This window comes from Anser anser (assembly GCF_964211835.1).
Source record: "Anser anser genome assembly, chromosome: 1".
Lineage (NCBI taxonomy): Eukaryota > Metazoa > Chordata > Aves > Anseriformes > Anatidae > Anser > Anser anser.
Window position 1 is genome coordinate 123,533,723 of NC_139720.1, and position 10,665 is coordinate 123,544,387.

Genomic DNA, 10,665 nt, shown 5'->3' on the forward strand with positions numbered 1-10,665 from the left:
TGGCTTTGCTGAGGGGAAGGTCATGCCTGTCCAACCTGATAAGCTTCTACGAAGAAGTGACCAGCCTGGTGGACAAGGGGAGAGCCATGGATGTTGTCTTCCTAGACTTCATTATGGCCTTTGATGCTGTCGCCCATAAGACCTTCATAGAGTAGGTGATAAAGTATGGGTTGGATAAGGAGACAGTGGGGTAGATTGAAAACTGGCTGAATGGCTAGGCCAAGAGGGTGGTGATCAGTGGTGCAAAAGTCTAGTTGGAGGCCAGTAACAAGTGGAGTACCCTCTGAGGTCAATCCTAGGTCCTGTCCTGCTTATCATCTTCGCTGGTGGTCTAGGTGATGGTGTGGAGTGTACTCTCAGCAAGTATATTTGTGGATGACACAAACCTGAGGAGGGTGGCTAATTCAGCAGAGGGCCATTGCAGCATCCTGAGGGGTAGTGACAGGCTGGAGAAATGGGCTGACAAGAACTTCATGAAGTCCAACAAGAAGTGTAAAGTCCTCCACCTGGGGAAGAACAATCCCATGCAGCTGTACATGCTAGGGGCCATCCAGCAGGAAAGCAGCTTTGCAGAAAAGGACCTAGGGGGCCTGTAAGGGACACAAAGATGAACATGAGTCAGCAATGTGCCTGTGCCTATAAGAAAGCTAACAGTACTTCTCATTGTGTTAGGCAGAGCATCACCAGCAGGTCAAGAGAAGTGATCCTTCTCTACTCAGCACTGGAGAGGCTGCATCTAGAGTGCTGTGTCCAGTTCTGGGCTCTCCAGTACAAGAGAGATCTAGATATACTAGAAGGAGTCTGGCATAGGGTCACCAAGATGATCAAGGGATTGGAGCATCTCTCCTTATGAGGAAGGGCTGAGAGAGCTCAGACTGGTCAGTCTGGAGAAAAGGAGGCTCAGAGGGATATCTTATAAATGTTTATATATACCCAAAGGGAGGATGCAAAGAAGATGGAGCCAGGCTCGGTGGTGCCCAGTACCAGGACAAGAGGCAGTGTTCTGTCTCAACATTAGGAAACATTGTGAGGGTGACCGGGAACTGGCACAGATTGCCCAGAGGTTGTGGAGTCTCCCTCTTTGGAGATTTTCAAGAGCTACCAGGATGTGGTCCTGGGCAACCCGCTGTAGGTAGCCCTGCTTGAGCAGGGGGGTTGGACCAGATGATCTCTAGAGGTCCCTTCCAGTGCCAACCATGTCATGATTGTGGAGAAAAAACAATCATCCTGGTTTTGAAGCAGGCCTATCATTTGATTTGATATTTGATGTTTTCTTCTGCCTGGATGAATGCTAGCAAAGATGTAGAAAATATTGAAGGAACTGATTTAGAAGTTGTCTTTCACTTCAGATAAAAGTAGGGTTATTGGAATTTAAAAGAGGGTAAGAGACTGCCGTATATAAATTTATCAGGTCATTCTTAACAGGAATGTTTCTTAACAAACTTTGTTTTAAGATATTTAAACCTTTAGCAGTATCAGTGACCTGACATTAGTGACTCCTTGTTTTGAATGCAGTATGGTTAAGTGACTCTTTACAGAAATGAAATCCTTTAAATAATTAGATCTCACAAACTGAATTAGAAGTGCTTTAGGAAAAAAAACCTTTTGTGTTATCTATGTAGAAATGTTTCTACCTTTATGTATAAGAAACTTTTTTTTTTTTTTTAGAGCATCCAAACAATTCCAAACAGGCTTCACGGACTCAGCCAAGAGATGAAGACTTTGAAGGGGCTCCATGGAATTGTGATAGCTGCACCTTTCTAAATCACCCAGCACTAAATCGCTGTGAGCAGTGTGAAATGCCACGATACACCTGAAAATCAGGAAGGGGCTGCATTGGGTTGAAAACAGGCTCTCAAGCCGACAGCTGTAGGAGAAGGAAACATGGGGAACCTTTCAGTCCATCTGCCCGGCCTTTGCCAGTCTACAATCTTCATAATGCAAGGGGTGGGAGAAACGTGTTAAGATGTTTCTGCTTGTACCACAGTAAAAAGAAATAAGGGTGAAATTCTTTCTTATCCTATTGCAGTGAACAAAGCAGAAAACAAAAGCTGAAAATGTAAAAGGATTAATTTCAGGAAGAATGTATGCAGGAAAGCAAATAACTACTGGTGTTTAGTCCTGTGGTTATAGTTACTGCTTAGTGGCTCTTTAAAAAAAATTTTTTTTTTGAAGTTATAGGACTCTTAGTAATGGTGTGAAATGTTACACTTAACCCGAAAAACTGAAGAGCCAGAGCTGATTTAACCTGGCCACAGCTAGCTGGAAAACAAAGGCTCCCTGTGCTTCTAGATTGTAAGCTACTGAAAAGGAAGACAGGTAAATGCAACCATAAATTTGCAAAGTGTACAAAAAAAAAAAAAAGGGTATTTGTAATTGCTGCTTTTTTCAGGGTAATTTATGTCTACAAAAAATTGCTGTTTGAAATAGTGACCTAAGGTGACTAAACGAGATACTGTATGAGTGTTACAGAGAGTTTAATCAGAGGTAGTTTTTTTACAATCCCTTTTGCTTGTACAGTGCTCACCTGGCTGTGTCAACACTGGTAATAAACTAAGAATGAATTCTACCATATTATGGATGAAAATACTACTGCATGCTTTCATTAGGCCATCGTGTTTTAAAGCTAAAAGTATGCTTTTATATGCACCAGTTTTCTAAGACTGTGCTGTAGCAGCACAGTGACATATGCCAAACGCAGACTACTACAAATTCAGTTTGGAAGACTTGAGTTCAGCCATGATTATGTATGAGAAGTGTTTGTACTCAGTTCCTTAGGCCTTTTCAGCTTCCAATTTGTGGAGAATTCATGATGTTTACAGCACAGAAGGTACTTTGTGCCCCAGTTCAAAGTTAGCTGAAAAATAATTAATCAGTTAGCTCTTCAGTAAAGGTTTATTTGCACATTGTTAATAAACCAGCCTGTATAAAATAGCAGATGGCAGATCTTGAAAAAAATATACACTGCATTCTTTTTATTTTGGTCAGGAAATATTTGCCGTAGGTTGAAGAACACAAGACTTGCAACTGAAATCATACTGGTACTTTTATGCATATGATATACTGTATTATAAAGGTGATGTTCAATTTGAATGCTTCAGGTTGCTGTAATAAAGCACTCATTATTTGTGAAATTGAACTTGGGTTTGGGCAGCTGAATGATTGTGTTACAAAACTGCGACCGAATAGGATGTTTTGTGTACTGGTCAGAAGCTGATACAGTGCATTTGAGTTTTTATGGTGCAACTTCGTCAGGAGTCAGATGCAACCAAGCACGTCAGCTGAGTTGTGGTAATTGGCTTTACAACTGTGAGGCAAAACGTGCTACCGAAACCTTAGCAGGAGAGATTCAAACTATTTCATTGTAAGTTGTTCTTAGCTCATGGCAACCCCATCCATATGGTCAATTACCACAATTCACTTGATGCGTGATAACTTGTTGAGCTGTGGTAGAACAATCATGTGTCTGAATCCTTGTTTAAAATCAAGCAGCATTTTTAAGGGGTGGGTGGAGGAAAACTTATCTTGACTGCATTGCTGAATCTGGTGTCTTCTCTCCCTGCAGTTTATAAAGATAACAGTAAAAAATAAACTGTGATCTTAGATGAGGAAACAGTATTTGATCTGGCATTTTTCAATATGTTTTTGCACTAATTAAATCTTCAGCATAATTTTAAATAAGCTAAGAGATCTCCAGCAATCAGTGTATACCACAGATGAGCAAAACAAAGTCAAAGGCATCAGAGGTAATTTTTCTCGCTTCCATATTATGCGAAGAGCTCATCACATATGGAGAGGGGAAAAAAATCAGTCTATATAAGATGATAATTTTACTTTTGTAAGTGGACACATCAACAAAACTGCGATAACTAGAAAACAGATGAGCAGAAGCATTCTACCTAGGATGAGCAGTACCATAGCTTTTACTGGTATTATGAATTACTCAAAACAACACCAGTAACTTAATGACTTCTCTATCATGATGCCTTTGCCTTTGTAGTATTTCAGTTTTCTATTCATTTGTACTTCCATAGAAGTTCTGGAAAGAAGCATTTGTTTTTGCTGGAATTCCAAAATGATAGAAACTATCATGGCACTCAGCAAATGAGAGTAGGTGTGTTGTGTGTCTTTACTGTTGTGTCACTTTCTGACAGAATAGATGCTCCTTTTGAATAAAAATAAAAATGCATGCAGTCCAATCATTCCCTGAACTGTAATAACCACAAGTGCATGGTTTCTGGGGTTATGGAGACCTGCTAGTCTTAGTCATAACTTCACCAGAAGAAGAAAAAGAAGGCTGCCTTGACACCAAGATACTTTTTGAAAGACCAAGTGAGTGCCATTAAATTGCAAATGAATTCCTTTGTACCAATAATTTTACTCCAGTTTCTCACTTACTCTCATTTGTTGTTTGTACAAAAAACAAAGCAACAACAATGCCACAGAAAAACCTTCCATTGTGTTCCTTTATTTGTAAATGCTCATGCACAGACATTAATAGTAAAAACTTTACATGGTGCTTGAATATTTTTAGTTTCTTAGAATGTAAATTGTATTTTGAATGATGATTCACTTTCCTTCTGAAAGCAGGTGACGCTGTTCATACCCCAACTGAATTGTAGATTATGCCAAAAAAGATTGGTTTGTGTAATATTTATTGAATGCACATAAAACCCTAATGTCAGCTGGCATATAAAAATGCACTGTATTGTATAAAACTTTTGTGTGTGTATGTGTGAATGGTGGGATGCTGATGCCATTGTGTTGAGTTAATGCACTACTTGTGTTTTCTTTTTTCCTTAATGATTGAGCTCTCCCTCAACCATGCTACTAGATTGGTAGAATTTGTAACTGACTTGGACACTCAAATATTCAAAATTATTTCACTGTTCATTGAAATTTTATAAAGCTTATTTTATATCTGCTATGCTATTAAGATAAATTCCCTTTAATTATAGAATACTTCTGTAGTTCTTTAAAAGTTTATTTAGAGTGGGGCTTGTGGAGGATGATTCAGAGTACAGTAAACCAAAAGAAATCCTGAACTTTGGATCTACTTTTAATTTGATGTAATTATTAGTCTTGTTTGGGTGAAGAGGAAAGGGTTGGGAAGTCAAGCAAAAGGAATTACTTTGTAAAATGTAGTCTTAGATCAGATTGAATTGTGTATCTGTGTGTCTGTGGTATGTGTGTGTTTCTCTTGAAAACTGGGAGGTGTGGTGAAAAGGTGTAATAATTCTTAAAAGAGCTGGTCTCAGTACTTTCTGATTATCATATGCTACTAAATCACATTTTTAAAAATACCCTCTCTTTCAGTTACTTTCTCTCTCCCAGTTATACATCTCTCATTTCAATTTCTAAATACTTTCACATTTAATATTGATTGTAAACCCCCTTGAAACTGAAATAAAAATAATTGAGTTGAAATGGGGACAAGTCAAAACGAAAACAAAAGAACATTTTAAAAAGAATGTGAGAAGATTAAATATGTTAAAAACCAGCTTGTCATCAGGATTGTATTTTAAAATTCAGTGATATACCCTAGAATGTGAAAATGACTATCCTGGCAAGAAGTGGACAGTTGGACATAAACAATTCATCAGCTTCTTTGGCACAACAGAACTCGTGTGCTCTATACTACAGTGACTCTCCATCCCGTAAAGAAAGAGGACATGCACAATAACACATCCCATAGTCAGTACTGTCTCTATGTGCTGCTGCGTTTGTTTCATTTCGAAATGTCAGCATTATTTTGAAGCTGGCCATGACTGAGTTTTGCCAGATTTCTTCAGTTTGGGGCTTTCATTGCTGTTTATGTCCATAAATATTAATGCGACTATTTTTCTTGGTTTTGAATAATCAGAAGTCAATGGAGTTAATGCAATATTATAATCCTGGATTTTCAGTACCTTTGAAAAAGATTTTAAAAAACTGTGTTCTTGAAATTTATTTATTTATGGTGGCACCAATGTATCTAATCCATATTTCCTGCTGTGTGAAACCCTGTTAAATTTTTTCATTAAAACAAGAAGACACGATCTTGTTTAATCCTGTATATATGGTGTCTACATTCTAGATTTGTGTATGCTGTGAATGAACTTACTACTAAGAGATGAAATTGTACAAAGGCATTCAGAGGCTATGCATGCATGGTACCTCCAGAAAGTGCATACTCCGAGTTGCAGATTCCTGCAAAATAAATTAATAAAACTAAGCAAACATCACATTCTGCATTTGTTCTTGTATGTAGTAGGAAACATTTAAAAATATAACCTTTTTGCTTTCATAATCGGATTGCTTCTAGTCTTCTGTTTGAGCCCACAGCTATAGCAAACTTATTTCAGTGACTTTTTTTTTTAGGGGATTTTCTTATTTTGGTGGTCAACATAAGTCTCGTTAGGCAATTGCTGAGTATTCAGACAGGGTCCAAATCCTGTTTCTGTGACGGTGCTCAGGGTGTGTAAGCATGAGTCCCATTGAGATGGCGGGTAGGTATTCTGCGCATCTTCTAGTGTAGAAACAGGACATAGGATGTTCAATGTGTGAAGAAGCAGAGTTCATCACAATTTCTTATTTTTGAATGGAAAATTGTTATTAAAGGAATAGCTTTATGCTATAGCAGATGATCACCTTTTTGTATTTTTGATTGCAGTCATTCCTGCTTATCCTAGGCAGTACTGAGTATCTGATTACAGAAGTCTGTCTTCTGTTATAACCTCTAGAGAAAGGCACTACTTTGGGCCAGGGTGGAGAATTTGAATAGCATTAATCACTATGCAGACAATTTCTCTTTATGGATGTGCTTTCTTAATTGTCTTAATTTTATCAGTTCACTGTAATAAAAAACTTGAAAGCTCTGTAGCTGTATTACAGCTGTATTTTTTTGTTAATATACAATTGCAGTCATTAAACATTCTGGTCTAACAATCCTACTGCAATATTGGTTTTGACTTTTTTGTCAGCAAATATAAGAATGTAGTTCTGCATTCCTTTTGCTAAATTTGAATTAATTTTTATTAAAAAAAAATCAGGTTAGGTTTGTATATCAATTAAGCATTTGATCCTTTTACTTCAGAAATCACTGCAATTGAAAGATTTATTTATTATTTTTAGGGGGAAAAAAGTTTTTTAAAATGTTAAGCTACCCTTAAAACATGCTATACTAATGGAGAACATGCAAAACCAAAAGAAAATCTAACAACTTGAAAGCAGCCACTATTCCCTCGTGAATTCCAGAGGAGGATCTGCCTGACATAATTACATTACAATTTGTTTTATTCATACAAATTGCTTGGTTTTGACAATATTGTATCGCGTCTTGAACCTGTGGTGTTTAGAAAGATGATTTCTGTTGTGATCTGGTAAGTATTCCAGGAATTAAATGCTGCTAATTGTTCGAGGGGATCCGTGGTGCTGGGTAAGTACTGTATGTTCTTAATTGCTTGCTGTCTGATTGCAAATACACTTTTTGGAAGGAGGAAACGTAGATAACCAATTTCATCTAATAGCTGGACTCAAATTATTATATATTAAATAGGTTACCTGAAGTTTTGTAGAAACCCTGTAAAGTTGTTGGAGAAGGGCCTACACTGATTTTTAGATTGAGGATTTTATGATTGTTTTAGTTTGACAGTAAACACAGGGTCAGACCAGTAAAAGCCTCTTCTGGCAGAAGTGACACTTATTTTACAAAACATTCTTTCTTGGAAACAGTAGTGTTGTTGATTTAAAAGATGAAGAGAAAATAGATGCATCCATCAGAACTCCACTCTGCAGATAATTTATTTCCAGGTAGTAAGGACTTAAAACATCCCAGGTATTTGATAATTTCACAGGTTCAGCTTTGAAGATTGTGACAGATTAGTTATCCATTGTTCCCACACCATGAAGACCTTGTCAAAATTAGAGGTTCTGTTGATAGGTTTGTTTAAAAACAAAAGAAAAAAGTATATTACTGCTTTCGGAAACAAAGGTGAAAACCCTTTGAATGAGACACACACAGTACAGATTTTTGAAAGCTTTTTTTTTTTTTTTTAAAGGTTTTGGGAAAAGTGGGGGGATGTGTACCTTCATGTTGGGCACCTGGCAGGCAGGCACTACCACAACAGGAAAGATCATTGGCCTTTGGGGAATGACTGAAAAACACCAGAACCAAATACTTCCCCTCATGACACTAGAGGAAGAGTTTGAATAATGAGTTGAATAACAATTAAATGGAATGCTATGTAATTGGCCTGCAAAATATTCTCATCTAGTAGTGCACGTATTAATGCATGTGTTAATTACAGTATTAAAACAGACAACATCAGATTTTTTAAGGGCATGATAACGAGATCCTTTTTTGTTTTAAATCGTAGCAATAGCAAACATAAAATGTGATTCAATGTTCACATAAATGACCCATCATATTTTCCTGGTTCGTTACATTCTAGTTTTACTCCAAGATAAAACATACCCTGCTTTGACTAAGCAGCATACCCAAGTATTTGATTGTTTCTTGACTGATCTTGCCTGCTGCTGGATAGCAAAAATTTTCCAAATTTTCACCTTCCAAGTCTGTAACACTTCCTGGTGCACATGGTCACCTTGTGAGTGTCACTGTATCTCCAGCAACACGTCTGTAATTGAAGCAGATGGTGAGAAGTGAAAGAATCTGACTAGATTTACGATGAACTTCTGTGACCTTTATCTGCTAACTCTGCATTTGAGTGCTTAACAGCTGCATGCATACTGGACTTGTCACGAAGAATGCACTTCATCATTGAAATGTTATGCTGAGACATTATTTCGGCAGTGGTAATGCCTGATGCAGCTTGTATCCTGGTGCATTAGCTGCTGTTCATCTAGAACTTCTGGGTGGTTTCCCGCTCCCAATTAAATCCTGTACACAAGCACAGTAACTTAGCTGCATCACTGCTTTTTTGATTGGTTCTTTCCTAGGTGGCCAGTTAATACCTCAGTTCGGTAAGTTTTTTTTTTGTTTGTTTGTTTTGTTTTTTCTTCTAGTGAGAATGAGATGCAAAACCCTACCGTTTGTTTCTTTACAGTGTCTGTTTTTCTAATGAATCCTTAGTACAAATTCCAAGTTTGTGAGACCGTTTCGAATCCTAGATATGTGCTTTCACTATCTGCAATTAAGAAGCAGAATTTATTTTTCCCTTCTTCTCTTTTTGATCTGTCTGGATCAACTGCAAAGCTCAGAATCCTGCAGTCACCTGGACTGCTAATCTCAGAAGGGCCGTGTCCAGGGGCACTCTTCAAATACATTTTCCTCACTGGGAGGCAAAGGGAATTGGTGTACTGTGTTGATACTGTGCCCACCATTACACAGGGTATGATCCAGTTGAGAAAAGGGCCTTCCAGAATAGAACTTTTCCCCCTGCTCCCCCCTCCCTCTTTTTTTTTTCATTTTTTCCTTTTTTTCCCTTTTTTCCTTTTTTTTTTTCTTTTAATGTGGTTGTGGTCTTGTGCTTTACTATTTTTCTCATGCAACTTCACAGTAGCACCATCATTCCCATCACAAAATGGCTCTGTCATGCCTGTGGTAGCACAGACTTTGAAAGACCCTGTGTGTGAGAGGGTCAGAGATGAGTGCGTCTTGGTGGATGGTCGTATCCTGCATGCCTGCACTGGGAAATTTTAGACCTGTTAAACCTGAGCCCAGTGGAGATTTCTCCCTCCAGGAACCTGCTGCCGTGGAATTTTTCTTACGCGCTTAGAGAAAACTTGTCAATGTTGTATGGTGCAACGAGTGGTACAAGCAAACCACCACAGAAGAGATGTGGATCAAACAAAAGGGTCGAGAGATTCCTTAGTACAGCCTTTGCAAGGTTGTCAGAGGCTAGTTCTCACTACTGGGGTTAGGGAGAATCAGTTTATCAGGGCCCAAGCCTCATGCATTCAGTCCTTCGGGAATATCAGGCAGCGCGGATACAGTATATCTCCAGCAAGGAGACTGAGAAGCCATTGACTGAAAATACGAGGGTATGCAGCTACTCTGGTGGGCCAGGTGCCGGCAGCTGGGCAGGGCGAGGGGTCGGGGCAGCCCCTGGAGCTATGTCATGTCTGAGTCCGGCTGTGAGGGACCCAACTTGGATGTGTGCTTGTCTGTGCTCCCTGTGACAGGCCTTCATCCCAACCAGCTGGAGAGGGGAAAGGAAAGAGAATGCTGGTGCTGGTTGTGTTCGTTTAAATGCTGAGTGTATCTCTGTGGACGTGTGTGCCCATCTATACATATGCATGTGTAGGTATTGCACCCGTGTGTGGGCATATACGTACTGTGAATGCGTGTTCAGCCCTGCTGCTGGTCTGACCTGGGCGATGGAGCTGCCGTGTCCTTGTCTCCATCAGGCTGCAGGATGTGGCACCTCTGAACAGCTGATATTGCATAGCAATAGAAATGCACTTTGGGAGATGCAGTAGTTCAGGAGAGCGTAGCATATAAAACTGAGGAAAGAGTCATAACGATAACAATGACAACAGAGTAATAGCAGGATGTTACACTAAATATGGCTAAATTACTAAAGTATATTCTGATTGCTACATGAGTTATCTTTCCAACAAGGAAGAAAATATAAATGTTTTCATGAGCTATAAAAATCACTGCATGTGTGAAATTTCCACATGGTATTGCCTGGTCTGAAAATGAAAGCAGGTTTATTATAG

General features: G+C 38.7%; 1 protein-coding gene across 10 annotated transcripts in view; it reads left to right on the plus strand.

The window, feature by feature from the left end:
* The window catches only part of TAB3 (TGF-beta activated kinase 1 (MAP3K7) binding protein 3), a 45,866-nt gene extending 39,655 nt beyond the window's left edge, over nt 1–6,211 (plus strand). For all 10 annotated transcript variants that reach the window (XR_014588437.1, XM_083849478.1, XM_083849482.1 and 7 more), the window contains one exon: nt 1,669–6,211. Coding sequence is in view for 9 of the 10 variants with exons in the window: in XM_083849478.1 (XP_083705604.1) it covers nt 1,669–1,817 (149 nt within the window). In the remaining variant the exon portion in view is untranslated. The remainder of the gene's footprint in view (nt 1–1,668) is intronic.
* Nucleotides 6,212–10,665: the final 4,454 nt, after the last annotated feature.